Raw genomic sequence first — 25,212 nt, 5'->3', positions numbered from 1 at the left:
AAAAAGCCAATGGGGTGAGAAAAATAATCTTAATCCAAACAGAAAGATGATAACTCCCTAATAATGACTGAAGTCACTGTAAGCTTTTGAGATTTTTGTAAGATTTTGAATAGTAATTCCTTCCAATGGATTTGGTAACAATTTAGTCATTACTGGTGTGTTTATGATCCAAATTATTAGTATAGTTCCTTTAGAAGGATGTAGTAACACTTGAGTCATTACAAATGGGTTATCATTACCTTATAGTATACATTATGCATTATTAATATTAATTATGAACCTGTATTATAGTAGTTCTTAGTGAGGTATGAAAAGTAGCCTAGATAGTGAATAGCTAATAGTGAACTAGCACATTCAACTTAGCACTATTTCTTACTAATTTGTTAATCAGAGTTTCTTGTGGCAGTTACTAGAATGTTAAAAGTGCGTTATCATTTGTTCCGGTGTATTTATTCATTAATGAAGGAACAGTATTATCAGAGAATGTCTAATAAGGGGAGATCTTCCATTCTCAGTAAACTTCCAGCTTCTGAACTGGTTGCAGTTCCACTCTGGCTCCACATGAGGGCGCTCACAGGACGAGTGCAGTTCCACTCTGGCTCCACATGAGGGCGCTCACAGGACGAGTGCAGTTCCACTCTGGCTCCACATGAGGGCGCTCACAGGACGAGTGCAGTTCCACTCTGGCTCCACATGAGGGCGCTCACAGGACGAGTGCAGGATGAATGGAGGTCTATGGCGCTATACTCCTCAAAATCCACTTTTCTCAGGATATAATTTTTTGTCTAGTAATTTGAATGTTGTATTCGATAGGAGATGCAAAGAAATTACACATTGCTGGGTGTTAGATTTTTTAGAGTCACTTATTTGCTTTAAAATGTCTTTTAAAATGTCAATGACGTCACACACATCGTACGACCAGAGATACTGCTTTACGGCAATCCTTCAGTCACTTTGGTGCTTTCGTGCTAACCCTAACCCTAACCCTAACAGCTGACAGGTAACTACACGTGCTGGAAGAGTTCTTGTTTTGTTTGTTTCTGGTCCCGCTTCGGATGCCACGATGCCATCAAGCGGTATCTCTGGTCGTAATCAGTCCTTCACTGACCAATCAGCGTTCATTAGCAGAATGCTAGCGTGTTATGGGCAACAACAACTCAACCTGTAAGAAATAGAAAGGACATAAATACTCGTTCATTCAACTTTCGACCTATAACCCATGTTGAACTTGCAAAACCTACAATCAAATCTGAGATTTCTCAACGGCAATCGGGTGAAAGAGACAAATTTAGTCGTCTAGCGCCATAGACTCCCATTCATTCTGCACTCATGGGCGATCGCCCCCAGTGGAACTCTGGTGGAACTACAACCAAAATTCGGTACAATAGGACTTAATAGGGAGTGGCCAGGCTCTCCGCAGACGGGCTCTGGTATTATAAAGTGTAATGTTTCAGAGTGCGCCTTTAAACAGATGTTCAGAGGTAACCGGGTGTCACGAACACTCACCTGTCGCCCCAGCGCGCTCACGATCAGCAGGTGGTTCTTCACACTGTGCTCCAGCTTCTTCAGAACGAGGATCTGACACGAGGATGAGCGTTCCTTCACGACTCGCAGAGACTGAAGAAAAGCGTCCAGAGAGTCCCGTACAAACGCCTGCTTCTGCTGGAACTGACGGTGCGTCTCGAGTCAGTAACTTCACACCAAAAACAGTTATTGCTGTTAACATCCACAATAGAAGAATTCTTTTCCAAGCTTTAGATCACTATTCTAATGTCATGTTTTAGTTTTTTAATAGAATGAAGCTGATGAATTAATGCAACAGATCAGCGGTTTTGGTCACACTTTACAATTTCCTGTAGCTCAGTGGTAAGAGCATTGCGTTAACAACGCAAGGTTGTGGGTTCGATCCCAGGGGATTGCACATACCTATGTATAAATGTATAGGATAACGCAATGTAAGTCGCTTTGGATAAAAGCGTCTGCCAAATGCATAATTGTAAATGTAGTAACATTTGCAAACATTAGTCAATAAAACACAAACTAAAAATGAAGCATTCATTATCTTTGTGTATAATGTTCTCCCTTAAAAAGTAACTCATTTCGTTACTTAGTTACTTTTTTAGAAAAGTAATGCGCAACGTTACTTTTGCGTTACTTTTTTCCAGCTGGGCTGGGCTTGTTTTTTTATAACAAAAAAGTTATATTTTTGGGCAAATATAAAGACCCTTTCAGACCAAAAGTGCAATAATAATCCCCAGGATGAAGGAAATGCAGATTCACACGTGTCCACTAGAGGGCGCCGCTCAAACAAACCTTTCAGCTGCTGCTGTTCTGGATAACAGAAGAAGAGGATGCAGGGGAGAAACGTTTAACACTTTACCAATAAAAACGAAAAAATCTATAGTCATTTTTGCTTATGGTTTAACTGAGTCATCAAAGGTCAGAAGCAAGTCATTAGTCACTTAAGTGAGATAAAATGCAAAAAAAAGTATGTTTTATTTAACATATTTAGTTATTAGAGGTATATACATAGTATTCTGATTCTGCATTTCACTGATTATATTCATTTTGAGGAATATTGAATCTTTTTTTGTGCAAGTGAGATGAGTAAATGCTCATATTTAGTCTAGAACTACAATAACCATCATGTTTACTCACACACACACACACACACACTGCCTCTGCACTTCAATTTGTCTCAACATGAGGACAAGAGAGCTGTCAGTCAATAAATGGGAAAACAAAGTAACTTACGTTACTTATTTGAAAAAGTAACTCAGATATTTTGTTGTAAATTTTAAAAGTAATGCATTACTTTACTAGTTAGTTGAAAAAGTAATCTGATTACGTAACTCAAGTTACTTGTAATGCGTTACCCCCAACACTGACCCTAACTGGTAGATTGCGTTGGTCATTATGGAAATGATCTGACTGCTTGTGTTCTTTAATTTGCGCGTCGTCAGTAGATCACGTGCAGAACTATTCACTCCCCTTGGCGCTGTTTTGGAATTGCGCTCTCATGCTAATGTGCCCTTTAGTAAATCTGCCCCTTATTGTTGTCACAAATCCGAATCCATCGGATCCCTCAGCGCTGGACTCCTCATCTCCTCCCACTCGTTCCCAATCCCCTGAATCCTGATCACCTCCACCTGTTATCATTCACCACGGACTGATATTTAGGCCACCAGTTACTCGCAACACTCATTGTCTGGTCTCGTCGCTCATACCAGTTACTCACCCGCTACCTACTTCATTCCTGTGTCCCTCCATCTTCTTTATCATCCTTGTCCGCTCTAAACCCTCTGGATTTTCTTCAGTCCTGGGACCCGTATTAGAGAGACAATGTTAATATCAAGCCAAGTTACCTGCTTGGATACTCAACACTGCCTTACACTCCTGAGTTGTGTTCCTCATTAAAGTATTGTGTTGATTTATCCTCGCATCTATCTTCCTACTTCAATGCTCTCTTCTCTTCGAGATGCAGTCGCAGCGGATGCAGATGCAGTCCCAGTGGATAGAGCTGAGATAGCTTATATTAGCCCTCTGCTCACAGGCCACACCTTGCATCTGGGACAAGCCGGTCCCTTCACAAGATTGCTGGATGCATGCACCAACCATTTCAACTTTCTATCCATGATCAGTTGTATAAATTGCGTCAAGGAAAGTCTTTAGTAACTAAGTATGCTCTGGAATTTCGCATTCTGGAGGCAGCGGTTGGAATGAAAACCTCGAGAAACCTACCCACTGAGGTGATAGACTCTCCATTCCTGTGCAAGCGATTACCATCCAGAGCCCCATCCAAGACTGTAAGGTGGAGATTCCAACCCATTATTCAGTATATAGTCAGATTGGATTGGAACATTCAGAGTATTATCCATTCCTGAGCTGAAGGCCATGGAAGAGTATGTAGAAGAGGCATTGCATCAGGGATACATCCACCCTCCGACATCCCCAACCGCTTCCAGTTTCTTATTTGTGGCAAAAAAGGACTTCTATCTTTCCCTCAACAAGAACACCAACAAAAAAACGAAAAGAGGGAGATCTTTAAGTTCTGTAGTTCAAACTAGCTATAAATTACTGTTGCCTACCTCCAGTTCATGTTGCAAAATGGATTAGCCATTACCCACGTCTTCCAAGCCACCTGCGATGTACACTTTGCCTCTTTTATTAATTTGTTAAACAATGTTTTTGAAATAAAGATGTTTTTAAATTTTTATTGGTGAATTATTGCAGTGTTCGGACATATTATAGACTGTTAATAATTAATGATATGCCTATAATTCATTGTAATCGACCTAAATGTTTTAGACAATTTTCAATGAGGAGGAGTAAGCCTCTATGTTATATTTTATTATCCTCACAGCGCATTGGTTATGCGGTGATGCGCTATGAAATTAGTGCGTGGCAATTTAATTATAATAGCCTATCAATTTAATAATAAAAGTAGCCTAGGCCTTCCCTAATAATAATAATAATAATAATAATTTAATACATAAATTGGAAATGCTAAATCATCTTGATATTGATAGCTGATGCTTGTTTTGACAATATCTCTGGATACATGATATCGTCTATAGGCGCAACCCGGCACGAGGGTTTATCGCGCTGATTCGCGCATATTTCACACGTAGAGTGTGAGCAGTGAAGTCGCAGCTCGACGTTCGGACCGTATAGTGTGAGCACATAAATCCTGAGCTTTGGCTTTACATCGCATGCGATCATCTCGTTCAGTGTGAGTAGGTACCTTGCTGAAATCGCACAGACATCGCACAGTGTATGCCCGCCTTTAGAGATCTGCAGAGATACTTGGGATTTACAAACTTTTACTGCCGATTCATTGCAGATTGCAGCAAGATCTCCTCACCACCAACCATGCTTCGCAATAAGTCCAAGTCTCTGTCCTGGACACTCGCTGCTATATCCGCTTTCCATCAGCTCAAGGAAGCTTTCACTAATGCCCCAATACTGATACATCCAGATCACGAACTGCCCTTTGTGGTTGAGGTGGATGCCTCCACATCGCTACCGAAGCTCCATCCATGTGCCTTCTTTTCAAGTAAGTTATCCCCAGAACTATGACATCAGCAAAAGAGAGTTGCTAGCCATCAAACTGGTGCTCGAGGAGAGGCGAAATTGGCTGGAGGGAGACAAACCTTCCTTTCAATCTCATCACGGACCACCGCAACCTAGAATTCCTCCGGGAAGCCCATCGCCTCAACCCCCGACAAGCTCACTGGGCTTTACTCTTCACCCGATTCAACTTTAAAGTCACCTACAGACCGGGGAATAAGAACATCAAGGGCCCGATCATACACCCGGTGCAATGCGGTTTTCATTTTCATGTTCTGCACCGCATTGTTTAAATAGCAAATTCATTTGCGCCCATTTGTGCGCTGATGGGCGTGTTGGTCTGAAAACCAGGTGTGTGTTCATGCGCATTGTTAGCATGTTGTATTTTGAGGCACTGAAATAGACTGAGCCACTGACCAACTGAAACCTGGTCTAAAGTCAATGGCGCAGTTTTTATTTGTTATTTACAGAGCGCGTTAGTTTCAGCAGAACCCAACCTTCCTCCAACCATCTTCCTAAACGCCATTCAGTGGAATCTAGAGGAACGGATTGCCGAAGCCACTCACTCTGAGCCCGCTCCACTGGGAGGTCCTGAGGGTCAGATTTATGTCCCATCAGCCTTACCCTCATGGACTCTGTACATTCTTCCTTAGGCTTAGGACACCCATGCAGTCAGCAAACCCTCTTGCTCCTCCACAACCGGTACCGGTGGCTCCATTTGGAAGTTTAGCGCTACTGTATGTACAAGGATCTTCCACCTGTGCCATCTCCAAATCTCCTCATCACTTACCCAAAGGTAAATTGCATTCACTTCTCCATACCTTGAAGACCCTAGTCCGGTCATCCGGTGTTTTGCCAGATTAGAAGTTTATCTATGTATCATATTTTTACTCTTTTGATTATTTTTATAACTGTATCCACTGTACGTACGACTGATTGCACTGTGTTCTATTTTTGCATCCTCCTTTTGATTCTAAACTGAAAACAAGTGGCACTGAGAATTGAGTAAGAGACAAACATAAATTACTCTGAAATGTTAATTGGGAAATTGAGACATGAAACCATGTTGATGACCTGAGTCTGTGGTAGAGTAGGGAGTTTAATGTGAAACTTGAGGACTGGGACCAAATCTGTTCTGTGGGGTGCGGACTGGAGTCAGTCCTAGAGCCTCAAAACAAAACTTTAGGGTGCAGATTGGATCGACCCCTTTCCTAGAGCTCTTCCTATCCAGCTCCTCGGTGTGTCAGTGAATCTGTCTTCAGGTTACCATCCACAATCCAACAGACAAACAGAACAGAAGATACAGGAGTGTTTCCTGAGGTCATATTGCCACATTCACCAACACAGCTGGAGTTATTACATCACGTTGGCCGAGTACGCACACAAGAACTCCCTTCGACAACCGACCATCGGTCTCACACCAGTGCATACTCGGTTTCCAACCAACCCTGTTTCCCTGGTCCGGAGAGCCTTCAGAAGTTATTCATTTCATTTTTCGAAACACCGACTCGTTGAACTGCTGATAACGACGGAACTTGCGAACATAGAAGTTCAGAACTGGTTCAAGGAGAGCGAGTGGACCAAAATTTCTAACATGCCAGAAATTCATCCGATTGCCGGTCGGGAGAGGTTTATTGGCTCTCGTTCCCCCTGTACACTATCAGAATCCGATGATGAAAGACAAAATAAGCGTATAAATTCATACACTACACGGCATAGTGTATAGTGCGTAATCTGGGAAACAGCTAATGTCAACTACTGCCTCAACTTACCCCCACACTACCGAATAGCACCTACCTCCCACGTGAAAAAAACTAAACCTTACCATTCCCATCCTGTCCCTCTTTCCACAGCTTCAGGTGTGTTAGATGAAGCTTTGCACACGATCCTTGACTCCTGACGACCGATTAAAACACCTAATAGACTGGGAAGGCTATGGACCCGAGGAGAGATCTAGGGTTCCTCGTCACGAATCCATCGGATCCCTCAGCGCTGGACTCGTTCCCAATACCCTGAATCCTGATCCACCTGTTGTCACTCACTACACACTGATATAGGTTATATAAAACCAGTGCCTACCTACCTCCATTCCTGTGTCCCTCCATCTTCTTTATCATCCTTATCTGGGGTGCGCCTCAACGCCATAACTCGCGGCTTCACTACTATAGTACGATGCATCGTTAAAGAAATCCACTAGCGAGTCACGACTGTTTCCCGAAGCTCGTTCACACACGCACACTCTTCAACAACTACACTTTAAATCTCTTGACAAACTAAAAGACGTAAATGACATGTGATGTATTCTAGATAAAAGACACAGATTGTGCAGAATGTCAGCTTGATTATTTGGCTTAAGATCAGGATTTATTGAGTCCAAACATGCAAACTAGAAACTCTTCTTCTAACCACTAGATCTGTCGCTCAGAAACACACAACTCTGCGACGGTGTTTGCGAATGTTCGTTGGAACGATGGTTTCGGGAAACACCGACTCGTTGAACTGCTGATAACGACGGAACTTGCGAACATAGTTGGCTAACGATGCTTTAAGGAAACGCGCCTCGGATACTCTTCAGTCCTGGGAACTGCAACAGAGAGACACTGATATTATCAAGTTATCAAGTTACCTGATACTTAACTCTGCCTTGGGCTCCTGAGACGTGTTCGTTTGAAGCATCCGCATTAAAGTCTTGTTGATTCATCCTCCTGTCTGTCTTCATCAGATGTGACAATACAATTTATTCAAGTTTTACTTACTTTATATATATAAATACACCTGTATATATACACAATATACATACATATATATATATATAATCGCGATTAATCGCATCTAAAATAAAAGTTTGTGTTTCCATGTGTGTGTACTGTGTATACTTATTTTGTATATATAAATACACACACATGCATGTATATATTTGAGAAATATTTACTGTATATTTATTTATATATAATTTATAACATAGTTTATATATAAATAACACATTTTTCTGAAATATATACATGCATGTGTGTGAGTTTATATACACAGAGTGCACACACACATATATTATGGAAACACAAACTTTTATTTTGGATGTGATTAATCACTATTAAAATAAAATCATTTATTAAAACGACAAAAATTTTAATAAAAATAATTCAGAACTATATATAATATATTATAGCCTATATAATGAATTAATGATTAATTTGTGTTTGCCTCACCGGTGTGTGTTTCCATGTCCGCCGGTGTATGGCGACACACGGGCACAGGATTGGCGAGGGCAGCTGGTCCACACACTCACCCTGTAACAGCAGCGTTTTACTGTATGTACAGTAGTGTGTGTGTGTGTGTGTGTGTGTGTGACGTGTGTGACGTGTGTCACGTGTTGAAGCGTGCGTGAGTGTACCATGAGTGTGTGCAGTGCCGGCGTGACGTCCATGCTTCTCCTGATCTCCGGGTCACAGATGAAGTCCAGGGGTTTGTTCAGACTGATGTCCACACACAGCAGGAGCAGAAGCACAACTGCACACACACACGACACACACACACGACACACACACACGACACACACCACAGGGTTAAACTCACATTCTCAACATCACTGATAATAACCAGCGAATCAACATCTCTCTGGCTTCAGCTCAGCCGCTCAACAACCGGTTTTGGGAACTTTTTTTATATATTTTAAATTAGTTTTTATTTTTGTATTTTCTTATTTATATTTTATATTATATAAAATATAATATATATATAAAAAAAAAAAAAATTCAGTTAAAGTTTTAGTCATTTTGTTTTTGTCACATAGTTATTGTTTTTGTTATTAAATATGTCTAGTTTTTATTGTTGCTTTGACATTTTTTTATATTTTATTTTATTCCAGTTCATTTTTATTTTATTTGAAATAATGAATATGTTTTCTTATGATTTTAGTTTTTGTTCAGTATAATAACTCATTCTGAACGTGTGATTTCTAGGCCTGGAAATCACTGAACTGATTAAACTAAACATGCAATTCTGAAGTAGAAAGACTGAAGTAGTATTTTCCTGTCAAACGTACTCCAATCATCTTTGTTATATTCATAACTTTGAAAATCTTTTTCTTTTCTTTTTTTACAGTGAAGCTCCTAAATATTTTATCAGATTCATTTTGAGCAAAAAAAAAAAAACGACTGGGAAAGTCATTAAACTTTAAACCCTGAAATTTCTGTAATCCTGACATTGTATTATTTTAATTCTTAGTATTTTAGTTTCTTTTTAAAACACAAAGTTTTCTTCATACATGTTTTGAAAACAGAACCAGGGACTTTTAATATGTTGTGGACAGTGAGAGGCCTTTAGTTTGAGGTATATACAAAGTTTATTTCATAATTTTGTTTGATTTTATTTTCATTTCATCAATTTATTGATAATGGTTTTATTATCAATTAAATCAAATAAGTGTAATTTTTTTTATAATAATAATTTTACCATTTTTTATCATTAATGTATTGGAGTTTCATGGTTCCTTTAATTTATATATATTTATATAAAGCCCGATTATAGAATATATATTTGTAGAAAAGTTCATTTATATATATATATATATATATTTAAGTTTTTTATATATTATATATATATAAAATATTTATATTTATAAAAAATATATACTGTACATACAAATATTTCTTAAATATACACATGCATGTGTATGTATTTACATATACAAAATAATTATAGTACACACACTTATATTATGTAAACACTTGGATGATTAATCGTTTCACAGCCTAATATATATATATATTGAGATAGATAGACATAGAAATGGACATAGATGTAGATATAATGAGTCAAAAAGGTGTAAAAGAAAGTCCCCTTGGATGTTAAACAAAAACTGCACGCTAAACTAAGCAGAATATGAAACTGATATGAACTAGTTTCATACAAAATGGCTCATTTACTATATTAACTGGACCATGAGCTTCACCGAAACACCAACTTCATAATATCATTATCAATATCGTAACATCATGCCCGTCATATGCAGGTCGTGTTTCTTAAGACGTTCATTTTCACAATAACAAGCGGTGGGACACAAACTGTTCTTCATAAAGACAGTCGTATATCCTCAGGGCAAACGAGTCCTGGTGTTGTGTCTCTCTACATGCATGAAGAACAAGATAAAGACTCTGCCTCAACACGTCCTGATAATCCTGAGCGAAAGATGGAGAAGAACAGCCATTCATACATCATCATCATCATCATCATCACTCAACACTCGGTCAGTGAGTCACTGGAGATGCAAATGCACACACAATCATAACATGTTGAGAAGCGTATTAACTAAAGATTATTGCACAATAGCATCACTGGAAGCCTGAAAACAACTACTATAACTACCTAACCCTAACCCTAACTAAATATACCCTGTTTATGGAGACTTTATTCTCTTGTAAAGCACTTTATGCCACAGAAATGCACAACATTTCTTAATGATGCACGTGGAAATTTGGCTGATCCTAATTTGATGTAATATTTGATGCTAATATTTGAAAAATGAAAATCCATAACATAATGACTATATTTTGATAACTAAAGTTACACTTAAACCCTAACCCTTGTTCAAGGTAATTAAAGCAACAGTTTTTCAGTTACAGAAGAATATGTAAATTTGTGACGAAAGGCACAATAATTAACATGATCATAAACAACCGGCTGATGTTGACATGATTAGATTCAGATGGGAAATATTATATGAAGTTGGGTGTCCATCTTACACCGTGTCCTAACTACACGCGACGCGATAAGATTCCAGCGACACTGTCCACAATAGACTCGACGCGACTGAGAGACGCCACAACATCAATCAAAAATCACAGCCAATCAGAACAGCGTGTGGGCGGAGTCTCGTGTAGTTAGGACACGGTGTTAGAGATAATCTACATATTCATAATGACACTGTCTGATGTTAATCATATCATATAATAAAATAGACTTATTGTTGATACTGTAAAGCTATATTAAAATATTATGGGATCTCAATCAATGCTTTCAGAATCTTTACTTTTTAAAATAATTTTGTTTCTGTATTTATAAAATGAATGAACATTTTATTGACAGTATTGAACAAAAAAATATTTTTTTTTGTTCAATACTGTCAATTAAATATGTTCAAAATAAATAAATCAAACAAGTTTGTACTATTTCTGGGTTTATCTTGATAAAAGGGGTGGGGGTGGCGTGCGACCTCTCACATATATAGCAGTTGTAAGTCGCTTTGGATAAAAGCGTCAGCTAAATGTAAAAGAATATAAAAAATAAATATATTGTGCAATCCTACACCCCCTGAACCCTATAAATCTCTGCTTATTAGAACATCAACACGGCTGAATACCTCCTGTTATTAACTGCATATTTCACCAGCACTGTCATCTGGCTGTTTTTACTGCATATGCATCATATTTCATGTCTGTTTGTACAATATGAACTGGTGCACACAGCTCTAACCACACCAACTCCTGTTTAACACGTGTTTCTACACCGGGGCATGTTGTCACACTGGGAACCTGCCATTAAACACCTAATTATAGAGCATACACTTTTAGTAAAGTTCAAACAATAAATCAGCATTATGAAACAGATTTCCCAGAAAAATATGCACAGACTTTTTGAAACATTTTCTAACAGCATACAGAACAACATGCAGAGAAAACGAGCGTTTAACTCAAAATCCTGAAAGATAATCATCTGTGATATCATAATCATCCTCGCGATCAGACGCCAGTGCTTCTGTGTGTGTGTGTGTGTGTGTGTGTGTGTGTGTGTGTGTGTCTTACCCGCGCAGAGTGTGTGTGTGCACATGTCCGCGTGCATCAGCTTCATAAACATCTCAAAAAGCGTTATTTGTGGATGTGTTCTGAGCGCTGAATGGCGCGCATGCGCAGACAGAGCAGATTCACGCGCATCAGCTTCACGGAGTCAGTGTTTGATTCATGTTTATTTCATATGCGTTCATTGGGTTTTTTCTTATGCATTCATATTCTCTTCTCTTTAATGAACGCATGATCCGCTCATCATCGTCATCAGTGTTTTTTCTAGAGATTTATAAATTCATCGGGTTGCATATTTAAATCAAATTCAGAATAATCTGTTTCAAAGCAATAATTAACACGCTGTATAATAAATGTGAATCTGTCTTTTAGAGTGTCTGTCTGTTTATGGGGTGCAGGGCTGGTCACCATGGCGACCACAAGCAATGGAGAGGCTGATAAAGGAAAGCGACTGTCTCTCTCTCTCTCTCTCTTACACCAGCGGCAGCAGCGCGTGCAGATGTTGTGTTTTATCTCTTATCATCTGGATCTGGATGTGGATTTAGCGTTAGTGCTGTTGTTCTCTGATGGCCTGTGTTTCAGGAGATGACGCGTCGCGTTGCTGTGCGTCATGTCGTCGCGTGTTTGACGTCGCGTTGATTCTGCCTTGTTCTCACACACTGTGCGCGCGCTGCCTGGCCGAGGGGGCGGGGCCGGGGCTGGGTGGGGGCGTGGTCAGGGGCGTGGCCTCCGCCTCTCGTCCAATCTGTGCCGTTCTGTGTTCGAGCTGTCGTCACAGTGTCGAGCTGCCCTGCTTTGATTGGTCATCTGCTTTGACCTGTCTGCCCTTTGACCCCACAGTGACCCCTGACCCTAAGGCGAGCGAGGAGACGGGTGAGTGTGAAAACTGTAGCTACGTACATTATACTCAAGACATGGACAATATCATCATGATAATATATTGGAAAATATTTTTATCAATGGATTATTACTTGTTACTGCATAAAAACATCCCTTAACTATGGTAAAAACACAGGTTCCCTCAATCTTTGTCATAAACATTTAGTATTTTGAATCAGTTTATTTATTCATTTTGTTCTTTCTCTTATTGTTTTCTGTGTCCTTGCCGTCTCTGTCCTTTAGATGGCAGTGTAGATCTTTCTGAAGAGGAAATGGAGAGATCAGTTACAGGTAGACCGTTCATACTGCACACTACTGCATACTGCACACTATACACTTCATACTACATACTGCACACTACTGCATACTACACACTATACACTTCATACTACATACTGCACACTACTGCATACTACACACTATACACTTCATACTACATACTGCACACTACTGCATACTACACACTGCATACTGCATACTACACACTGCATACTGCACACTACTGCATACTACACACTGCATACTGCACACTACTGCATACTACACATTGCATACTGCATACTACACACTGCATACTGCACACTACTGCATACTACACTGCATACTGCACACTACTGCATACTACACACTGCATACTGCACACTATACACTTCATACTACATACTGCACACTACTGCATACTACACACTATACACTTCATACTACATACTGCACACTACAGCATACTACACACTGCATACTACACACTGCACACTACTGCATACTACACACTGCATACTGCACACTACTGCATACTACACACTGCACACTGCATACTACACACTGCACACTACTGCATACTACACACTGCACACTGCATACTACACACTGCATACTGCACACTACTGCATACTACACACTACACACTGCACACTACACATTGCACACTACTACATACTACACACTGCACACTGCATACTGCATACTACTGCATACTACACACTGCACACTACACATTGCACACTACACACTGCACACTACACACTGCACAATACACACTGCACACTACACACTGCACACTACACACTGCACAATACACACTGCACACTACACACTGCACAATACACACTACACACTGCACAATACACACTGCACACTACACATTGCACACTACACACTGCACAATACACACTACACACTGCACAATACACACTGCACACTACACACTGCACACTACACACTGCACAATACACACTGCACACTGCACAATACACACAACACACTGCACAATACACACTGCACACTACACACTGCACAATACACACTGCACACTACACACTGCACAATACACACTACACACTACACACCGCTTACTGCACACTACACACTTAATAGTGCACATGACACACTGCATACTGCACACTACATACTGCACACTTAAGCTTGACGTTGATTAGTCGCTGAACATGGCCTACAGGGGGCGCAAAGTCAAAATTATGACATACTAAATCAGAATTATGATATGCTAAGATAAGATAAAAGAAAGTTTTCTCATAAGTTTTACATTTTGCTATAATGAATTACAACTTTTTAAGTTATAATTTGAACCTATGTCATAAATATGACCTATTAAACCAGAATTCGACTTTGAAATATTTACATATTGTCATATATTATGACATTTTATGCTATAATTATGCATATGACGTCTGCAGGTCTGGTGTTCGCTCTGGATTCGTCGTGCTCTGATTCGCTGCTTCGCCTCTCAGGCTCCGCCCTCTCCGTAAGCGTCACGGGTCAGGTGTGCTGTGAGGATGAGCGGAACGACCCGCCTCCACTGCCTCAGGTGTGCGGGAGCGTGAGCATCTCCAGAGGACAGTATTACTGGGAGATCGACGTCTGCAACAGCGCCCTCTATAGGATCGGTGAGAGAGGAGACGCTGCTCATGTATATGCAGAGATATTTTGCTAAATAAAACAAATGTAGGCCTTGCTCTTCTACTCATCCTTCCCTCTGGTCATTTTGACCCGGATTTTTGTTCATCAGAGGGTCCAAGACCCCAGGACTTTTGTCGCACTTGAATCACCAATACACAAAACAATTTTTTTTTTATGGATTCGAGGAGTTTCCTGGTCAATTGCTGGTCAATTTGACCCCCTTAGGAATGAATGAATGCGAGGAATGCTTCAGTACACATAGAAAAACCTAAAAAATGCTCAAAATTCAAACTAAAAATGATTGTATAATGTCTACATGTGTATCTGAATGCATACTGAAGAGAAACTGACTTTAGGACCCAGAGGAACAGCTCATTTGCTCCATATAGAGCTATAAGCCCATCTAGAGTCATGAAATATAATCTTATATTATTATTTTTCCACAAGAGGTCGACAAAGACACTCAATGTAAGATATTTTGAGCTGAATTAAAAGGTTTATGCATGAAATTGTGAGTTATTTTGAATTCAAGTTGAAAGAATGTGAGGAATGTGCTAAAACTACTATTTATTTATTATTTATTGATTAAATCTAGTAATTTAAAGGTAAATATATATTTTTTTAAACTCCCCAAAAAATTGCATTAAAAAATAGAAAAAATATTATCAAAATATTATAGTATAATTTTAGGGCTTGGGGTAATTTTGACCTGCGAGGGAAAGATGTGTTATAAAACGTGAGGGAAGGATGAGGCATTGTGCTGTTATGATTCATATAAGTGTTATTGGTTCTTTCCTCAGGTGTGATATCATCATGTGATGGGCGTGGCTGGTGGTTGGAGAGGCGTGGCCTAGAGTTTCACGCGGTGTTTGACGGACGGCGTGAGCTCCTCCCCTTTATTCCTCCTCAGCTGAAGACAGTGGGCGTGTTTCTCAATGTGGGCGGAGCTTCAATCACCTTCCACAATCCTGTCACTCAAGAGTTTCTTGCCTCTGTCCCCTCCCACTTTAGTGTTCCTCTCCGTCCTGCTCTCCAATTGGGCCAGGGAAGACTCAAGCTCCGCCCCGGACTGCCGCCGCCCAATCACGTGTTTCTCAGCTCCAGCTCCACCTATCGGGGTCCAAGAGGGGCGGGGTCTGGGCGCTGGAGGCGGGGCCTGTCGTTCGGGTCCGTGAGGGCCGTGGTTCAGAAATTCGAGGAGATGTCGACCGTGTCGGACTCAGATTCGGGTCTCGTTTCCAGTGCCGGGTCACTGTCTGAACACAATACCAGTACAGAATAACAACATCGAGAACATTTACTGACGTCTAGCTTCTGCTGGGGAATGATTCTTCTACTGTTATGTATTTATATTCAGTGTATTTATATTGTGTTCCTTTTGAATGATGATTGAGACTTAAACACACATCTGGACTGAAACACTATACATGCAAAACAAATACTGATATACACTACCAATCAAAGGTTTTAGATCGATAAGAAGACTCTTCTGCTCACCAAAGCTGCATTTATTTGGGTAAAAATACAAACAAAAACAGTAATATTGTGAAATATTATTCTAATGTAAATCAAAGTGTATTTATTCCTGTAATTTAATTTATACTGTTCAAAAAGTTTGGGGTCAGTAAGAAGTTGTATTTTTGGGGGGAAAGAAATGATAGAAATCAATACTTTTATTTATCAAGGATGAATTGATCAAAAGTCACAGGAAAGACATTTATAATGTTACAAAAGATTCTGTTTCAAATAAATGCTGAACTTTCTATTCATCAAAGAATCCTGGAAAAAAGTGTACACTGTTTTCAACACTGATAATAATCATAAATGGGGTGGTGGTGGCGCAATGGATAAGACACATGCCTTTGGTGTGAGAGACCCGGGTTCGAATCCACTGTGAGACACCAATGTGTCCCTGAGCAAGACACTTAACCCCTAGTTGCTCCAGAGGCGTGCGACCTCTGACATATATAGCAATTGTAAGTCGCTTTGTATAAAAGCGTCAGCTAAATGAATAAATGTAAATGTAAATGTTTCTTGAGCATCAAATCCTCATATTAGAGTGATTTGTGAAGGATCATGTGACACTGAAGACTGGAGTAATGATGCTGAACATTCAGCTTTGATCACAGGAATAAATTACACTTTACTATATATTCACATAGAGAACAATTATTTTAAATTGTCATAATATTTAACAATATCACTGTTTTTTTTATATTTTTTCAATGAAATAATTCAGCCTTGATGAGCAGAAAATATTCAGAATCTTACTGATCCAAAATTTTTCAACGGCAGTGTATATATTAATCACATGATCACCATTAAACTGCCTGTAAAATGTCAAAAATGCCAGGTCCCTGAAATGTGTAAATAATAAACTTATTCCGTGGCTTTATTGTGGTCAATGGCAGCATTCAGCGGTCAGATATCTGCACATCACGACACTCACAAGAGGAGGAGGAGATCTCAATAACGTCTCAAATGTGTCTCAAATCATTGAGGTATTACAGTTTTTGTTACTGTTTTGAGTTGGATTTTATTTTTATATTTTATTAGTTGATATACATATTAGTTTTTTATGATTTTTATTTTATTTAGTTGTAGTTCTTCAAATTAATGTTTTAGTAATTTTGTTGTGCTTTTCTGTAAGTTTTAGTCCCGATAATCACCCTGGATCTGAGCGTCTCCACACTTACAGCTCTTTATCTCATTATATACTATCTTATATCTACTCTTATAACTATTGACTCAGTTGAGTCTGTTTCTATTTCTCACGGAGAATTCCAGGAAAAACATCTGAGACAAAGTTGACACTGAAATGAGATTTGTGTAAAAGTTAATTTGGAGAATCTGTGATGCAGTTCAGAAAGGCATCGATGCAAATACTGGAATAATCTGGTGAATCTTCAATCGCTCCTCCTTCCTTCTTTCTTTTGTCACACTCTCAGTTCGTACTTTGGCCGGGACAGTAAATTCATTAATCATTCATTCCCAGTTCACAGTTTCAGTTGGACATTCGTCCATTCAGAGAACATTAAAAAGTAATGTTCAGAGAACATTTAAAAGTAATGTTCAGAGAACATTCAAAAGTAACATTCAGAGAACATTCAAAAGTAACGTTCAGAGAACATTCAAAAGTAACGTTCTAAAGTAACATTCAGAGAACATTCAAAAGTAACGTTCAGAGAACATTCAAAAGTAACGTTCAGAGAACATTCAAAAGTAACGTTCAGAGAACATTCAAAAGTAACGTTCAGAGAACATTCAAAAGTAACGTTCTAAAGTAACGTTCTAAAGTAACATTCAGAGAACATTCAAAAGTAACGTTCAGAGAACATTCAAAAGTAACGTTCAGAGAACATTCAAAAGTAACATTCAGAGAACATTCAAAAGTAACATTCAGAGAACATTCTAAAGTAACGTTCAGAGAACATTCTAAAGTAACGTTCAGAGAACATTCTAAAGTAACGTTCAGAGAACATTCAAAAGTAACATTCAGAGAACATTCAAAAGTAACGTTCAGAAAACATTCTAAAGTAACGTTCAGAGAACATTCTAAAGTAACGTTCAGAGAACATTCAAAAGTAACATTCAGAGAACATTCTAAAGTAACGTTCAGAGAACATTCTAAAGTAACGTTCAGAGAACATTCAAAAGTAACGTTCAGAAAACATTCTAAAGTAACGTTCAGAGAACATTCAAAAGTAACATTCAGAGAACATTCAAAAGTAAACAATCAGAGAACATTCAAAAGTAACGTTCAGAAAACATTCTAAAGTAACGTTCAGAGAACATTCAAAAGTAACATTCAGAGAACATTCAAAAGTAACGTTCAGAAAACATTCTAAAGTAACGTTCAGAGAACATTCAAAAGTAACATCCAGAGAACATTCTAAAGTAACGTTCAGAGAACATTCAAAAGTAAACGATCAGAGAACATTCAAAAGTAACGTTCAGAGAACATTCTAAAGTAACGTTCAGAGAACATTCAAAAGTAACATCCAGAGAACCTTCTAAAGTAACGTTCAGAGAACATTCAAAAGTAAACGATCAGAGAACATTCAAAAGTAACGTTCAGAGAACATTCAAAAGTAACGTTCAGAGAACATTCAAAAGTAACGTTCAGAGAACATTTAAAAAGTAACGTTCAGAAAACATTCTAAAGTAACGTTCAGAGAATATTCAAAAGTAACGTTCAGAGAACATTCAAAAGTAACGTTCAGAGAACATTCAAAAGTAACGTTCAGAGAACATTCAAAAGTAACGTTCAGAGAACATTTAAAAAGTAACGTTCAGAGAACATTCAAAAGTAACGTTCAGAGAACATTCAAAAGTAATGTTCAGAGAATATTCAAAAGTAACGTTCAGAAAACATTCTAAAGTAACGTTCAGAGAATATTCAAAAGTAACGTTCAGAGAACATTCTAAAGTAACGTTCAGAAAACATTCTAAAGTAACGTTCAGAAAACATTCTAAAGTAACGTTCAGAAAACATTCTAAAGTAACGTTCAGAGAACATTCAAAAGTAACGTTCAGAGAACATTCAAAAGTAACGTTCAGAGAACATTCTAAAGTAACGTTCAGAGAACATTCAAAAGTAACGTTCAGAGAACATTCAAAAGTAACGTTCAGAGAACATTCAAAAGTAACGTTCAGAAAACATTCTAAAGTAACGTTCAGAAAATATTCTAAAGTAACATCCAGAGAACATTCAAAAGTAACATTCAGAAAACATTCAAAAGTAACGTTCAGAAAACATTCTAAAGTAACGTTCAGAGAACATTCAAAAGTAACATTCAGAGAACATTCAAAAGTAACGTTCAGAAAACATTCTAAAGTAACGTTCAGAGAACATTCAAAAGTAACATCCAGAGAACATTCTAAAGTAACGTTCAGAGAACATTCAAAAGTAAACGATCAGAGAACATTCAAAAGTAACGTTCAGAGAACATTCTAAAGTAACGTTCAGAGAACATTCAAAAGTAACATCCAGAGAACATTCTAAAGTAACGTTCAGAGAACATTCAAAAGTAAACGATCAGAGAACATTCAAAAGTAACGTTCAGAGAACATTCAAAAGTAACGTTCAGAGAACATTCAAAAGTAACGTTCAGAGAACATTTAAAAAGTAACGTTCAGAAAACATTCTAAAGTAACGTTCAGAGAACATTCAAAAGTAACGTTCAGAGAACATTCAAAAGTAACGTTCAGAGAACATTCTAAAGTAACGTTCAGAGAACATTCAAAAGTAACGTTCAGAGAACATTCAAAAGTAACGTTCAGAGAACATTCAAAAGTAACGTTCAGAAAACATTCTAAAGTAACGTTCAGAAAATATTCTAAAGTAACATCCAGAGAACATTCAAAAGTAACATTCAGAAAACATTCAAAAGTAACGTTCAGAAAACATTCTAAAGTAACGTTCAGAGAACATTCAAAAGTAACATTCAGAGAACATTCAAAAGTAACGTTCAGAAAACATTCTAAAGTAACGTTCAGAGAACATTCAAAAGTAACATCCAGAGAACATTCTAAAGTAACGTTCAGAGAACATTCAAAAGTAAACGATCAGAGAACATTCAAAAGTAACGTTCAGAGAACATTCTAAAGTAACGTTCAGAGAACATTCAAAAGTAACATCCAGAGAACATTCTAAAGTAACGTTCAGAGAACATTCAAAAGTAAACGATCAGAGAACATTCAAAAGTAACGTTCAGAGAACATTCAAAAGTAACGTTCAGAGAACATTCAAAAGTAACGTTCAGAGAACATTTAAAAAGTAACGTTCAGAAAACATTCTAAAGTAACGTTCAGAGAACATTCAAAAGTAACGTTCAGAGAACATTCAAAAGTAACGTTCAGAGAACATTCAAAAGTAACGTTCAGAGAACATTTAAAAAGTAACGTTCAGAGAACATTCAAAAGTAACGTTCAGAGAACATTCAAAAGTAATGTTCAGAGAATATTCAAAAGTAACGTTCAGAAAACATTCTAAAGTAACGTTCAGAGAATATTCAAAAGTAACGTTCAGAGAACATTCTAAAGTAACGTTCAGAAAACATTCTAAAGTAACGTTCAGAAAACATTCTAAAGTAACGTTCAGAGAACATTCAAAAGTAACGTTCAGAGAACATTCAAAAGTAACGTTCAGAGAACATTCTAAAGTAACGTTCAGAGAACATTCAAAAGTAACGTTCAGAGAACATTCAAAAGTAACGTTCAGAGAACATTCAAAAGTAACGTTCAGAAAACATTCTAAAGTAACGTTCAGAAAATATTCTAAAGTAACATCCAGAGAACATTCAAAAGTAACATTCAGAAAACATTCAAAAGTAACGTTCAGAGAACATTCAAAAGTAACATTCAGAGAACATTCTAAAGTAACGTTCAGAAAATATTCTAAAGTAACATCCAGAGAACATTCAAAAGTAACATTCAGAAAACATTCAAAAGTAACGTTCAGAGAACATTCAAAAGTAACGTTCAGAGAACATTCAAAAGTAACATTCCCATAATGTTTGAAGAGTAATAAAACATTTGAAAGTAATTAAAGTAATGAAACATTTCTTTAACGTTCACATAACCAAGGATGATCTGGAATGTTTTGAACGCATACAGAAACCCAAAGCATTGGTCACTTGATCAGTGTTTGTCTGAAGACAGTCTGATATAAACCACTGTCTTAAAGACGCTTGAAAACAGACACACACGTCATTTACCGTGTTAACAGAAGCGCTGTAAGAGTCTTGCTCTCGGAAAGTGCTGAACCAGATCTAGAAGATTTTACTTCTCTTTCAGCTGGAGGTCTCACTTATTATTGATGAAATATATCTTTAAATATAGTAAAGGCATATTAGCATTATGCTTTTACCTATTTTCACAATACAACTTTTAACACACTTTAAAATAATTGTACTTTAGTATATTTTAGAAAAATATACTTGAAGTGAAAATACTGTGTCGTTTTAACTGTGTGCTGAAAATGATCATTGTAACAATGCATTGAAAGTATACTTTCAAAATACATTATAGTTTACAATAGTATATTGTACAAATTATAAGTAATATTAGTTCATTAATGTGCATTTGTTATGGAAGACAAAGTGTGCAATTTGTAGTATTTGGAATAAGCCAAAGGCATTACTGAGCGTATACTCTTCACTCAAATATAATACACTTATGATATATTGCTTGTATGTTTTGAAGACACTCATAATGAATTTGTAATGTACTTATAACACAAATAAAGCACACTTTAATATCACTAATAAAGCATGTAATTAGTCCCGACACAGGCATATACTTAAATATACTTGAAGATGTTCCAATTTAGCTCACAAAAGTACACTTAAAGTTATGCTTTACTACAATTCAATTAGAACTAAAATATACTTAGTACAAAATGAGTTTAGCACACTTCGAGTTAACTAATCATTAACACACTTGAGGTACACTGAAGTCTGGCTGCAAGTATACTCAGCTTATTTGTTTTGTTCACCAGGGCATGTATAACAGACACAAATGAGTCAATAACTGCAAAACATAATGCTTGAGTTCACATTACCGGCATCTCAAGCGTGTGTGTTTCCACTGAGATGTTAGAGAGATTGTGTATCTGACGTTAGGTCAGGGTGAGAGAGCAGAACGGAGATGTTAGAGAGATTGTGTGATTGTGTCGAGATGTTAGAGAGATTGTGTGATTGTGTCGAGATGTTAGAGAGATTGTGTGATTGTGTATCTGACGTTAGGTCAGGGTGAGAGAGCAGAACGAAGGCCTTGGATTCACACCAGTGTCTGAAAGCAGTCTGTCTCCTCCAGGGCTAACATGCGAGCGTTTGCATATTAAATGAGTAATTCTGTCCTGTTAACTTCATCTGTTCCTCATTATTATTCCATTATCACAGTTCATTCATGTTGCGACACCCGAGAGAATGGCATATGAGTGAGTTCCTGCTGAACACAAGTGTTTCCTCTGAATCCTCACACACTCGCCTCGCCCTCAGTAATGTTCTGTGTTGCAGATACACACATCTAACAGTTAAACAGACAACATGGACAAATAAAGCGTTAAACAACAGATAACTTTCTTATCAGGTTACAAAAACTGCCTTTAACATTTTAGAAACATTGTTCACATGTTTTTACAACTTAAATTTGTAAACTCAATGTAAAAAATGTTTAGTAACCCGTTGCCTTAAAATTATTAAGTAAATAAACGTAATGCTTAATTGAAAAAAATTAAGTTATGTGAACTAGACAATTCCACTTTACATCATTTTTTACATGATTTTTCCACATTACAAAAGTTTACAAAAGGCAACTGGTTTCCTCAATTTTTTAAGTTAAGTCAATATTTTTGTCTTTTAACATGCAACAGAATATATATTTATATAATACTATCAGCTGGTCCAAAATTTTTGTATTTTATGGAAATACATGGTTTTGTTTGATCACCATACTCAAAAAAGGTACTTTAGTGCATATCAAAGTATTAGAATATATTTAATGTAATTGCCCTTTGATCTAAACCATGGTAGAATATGTAAATATTTAGTTCAAATCCGTTGCATGCAATGAATGATATTTTGTATGGTTATTATGATATTTTAGTAGGAACGCACATGATTTCCGCGTAAGAAACGACAGAAACTGTTGTGTGAGAATACACACTCATTACAAGACGCGGTTTCTGTCGGTTTCCCCGTGAATGAGTGTGTAATATCTTCTGTTATCACCTCATGATGAGATGCAAAGAGCTCATGATCGACTGATGATGGACTCCCATTCTCAGCGGATGCGCGCGCAGGTGTGAAGCACCATCAGCATGAACACACACACCTTACACACACCTTACACACACACACTCAAGCACCTCGTGTGTACCTGTGAACTCATTTCGGAAACGCTAATACACACACACACACACACACCATTTGCTGTGTATATTGTGATGTTTAGTTCTGTCTCACATGTCTGTTAACGGAGCATAACGAGACTGTAACACACACACTCTCTCTATCACACACACACACACACACACACACACACACACACACACACACACACACACACACACACACACACTTCATTACGGAAACATTACAATGCATTAAAATACCAGAGAATGCATTATACATAAATTATATAAAACATAATAGAATGCATTCTATGCAAAATGTTAAGTTATAATAAAATACAAACCATATATAATAATTAAAATGGAAAACACTGTATTTTTTGTGTGTGTTATTGAATCCAAAATGTATCATCGTTTAATATAAATAAAATGCATTAGCCCAAAGAAATGTACAAATACAAATATTGTTATAATTCCCGTTAACGATAGTAGTTTGGAGTGTCTCGTTATTTGTTTCAGACACGTGAAAACAGAAGGTTGTTTCCTCGAGTCTCCATAGACTTTTGTCCCCTCTCTCCCAGTGTTCGTGTATCTCTATTTAACTGTAATCTGGGAGTGAAAGGAGAACACGAGGAATCTGTGGCTCTGCTGGAGTTTATTGCGCGCGCCTTTCTCATGCAGAACACCCCGCGCGCGCGTTTAACATCTGCATGGCGGGAAAACCGCGGGGATCCGCGCGCCTTCCGGAGCGACTGATATATTCACGCACTTTATTATTTTGTGATTTTATTATTCCATTATTCGCCATCATTTAGAGCCTTTCAAACCCTGCGGAGGGGAAATGACCCCATATACAGAGAGGGAAGTCTTTCATAAAACCATCAGGGTTTACAGGGCGAATTATCATCATCGTTAGTGACATTAGGAGCCCGTTATGGCCGTCCTTTGAATGCTTTGAAGGAATTTTTTTATTAATATATCGTTCATGGAACTTTTGTCTGAAACGATTTTGTTCGTATAACGTTTTTAAATGTCACTACTTGTTTCAGAACGTCAGAGAACGTTCAAAAGTAGCATTCCCATGTTTGAAGAGTGAATGTTCGAGACTTACATCGCCAGCTGACAAACATATGTCCTAAAAACGTTATTTCTGATTGTTCTCCGATCCTTCAACACGTCAGGGTTTAACATGTTCTAAAGACCGTTATATGAACGTTCCATTCTTCAAACATTATGGGAACGATATTTTTGAACGTTGTTTGAATTTTGAATGTTCTCTGAACGTTACTTTACAATGTTCTCTGAATGTTACTTTATAATGTTCTCTGAATGTTACTGTTGAAACACCTTTTAAGAGATGTAAACACTATAGCAGCTCAATAGAGCAAACCCTGTGTTACTGTGAAGAGTGCAGATGAACTGAGTTTGTCCACTTGTCCTCCTCTGGTTTGGTCTTCATCTCCATGATTCTCATTTGAATGTGCTTGAACCTCCATGAATCAAAGGCTGAGTTGGAGTCCTTTATTTCTCAAGACTTCCTTTCTTTCAGAAGAACAATGAATGTTCACGGAGGAAGCAAACGCAGTTCTGTTCTCCTCACTCGCTCAAACTTCAGCTCTTCTACACCGACACACACTGGACGAGACTAAACTCAGTTTCATCGTTGATGTTTGAAGTTAAAACACAAGCACTTGC

The 25,212-nt window shown here is 37.8% G+C and overlaps 2 protein-coding genes across 3 annotated transcripts in view; one reads left to right on the top strand and one right to left on the bottom strand.

Moving 5' to 3' along the window:
- The window catches only part of LOC309506395 (uncharacterized protein), a 13,828-nt gene extending 1,781 nt beyond the window's left edge, over positions 1–12,047 (bottom strand). Inside the window, exons 1-5 of one of the 2 annotated variants that reach the window (XM_082180304.1) lie at positions 11,871–12,047; positions 8,462–8,577; positions 8,277–8,357; positions 7,697–7,783; positions 1,507–1,668 (exon numbers count right to left, since the gene is read on the bottom strand). In XM_082180304.1, the coding sequence (XP_082036430.1) occupies positions 1,507–1,668; positions 7,697–7,783; positions 8,277–8,357; positions 8,462–8,577; positions 11,871–11,922 (498 nt within the window). In that variant the 5' untranslated portion in view covers positions 11,923–12,047. The remainder of the gene's footprint in view (positions 1–1,506; positions 1,669–7,696; positions 7,784–8,276; positions 8,358–8,461; positions 8,578–11,870) is intronic. The other variant, XM_082180305.1, reaches the window with a different exon arrangement.
- Positions 12,048–12,430: 383 nt separating this feature from the next.
- Positions 12,431–16,481, top strand: LOC309505863 (uncharacterized protein; the record flags this gene model as incomplete). The annotated part of the gene is made up of 4 exons (XM_082179326.1): positions 12,431–12,737; positions 12,987–13,034; positions 14,438–14,647; positions 15,461–16,481. 4 exons carry the CDS (start codon positions 12,431–12,433, stop codon positions 15,940–15,942), a joined length of 1,047 nt encoding a protein of 348 aa, XP_082035452.1. The 3' UTR covers positions 15,943–16,481.
- Between the last annotated feature and the right edge of the window lie 8,731 nt (positions 16,482–25,212).

The sequence above is a fragment of the Leuciscus leuciscus genome, assembly GCF_965113295.1.
Source record: "Leuciscus leuciscus genome assembly, chromosome: 9".
Classification (NCBI taxonomy): domain Eukaryota; kingdom Metazoa; phylum Chordata; class Actinopteri; order Cypriniformes; family Leuciscidae; genus Leuciscus; species Leuciscus leuciscus.
This window is presented reverse-complemented; position numbering and strand designations above follow the sequence as displayed.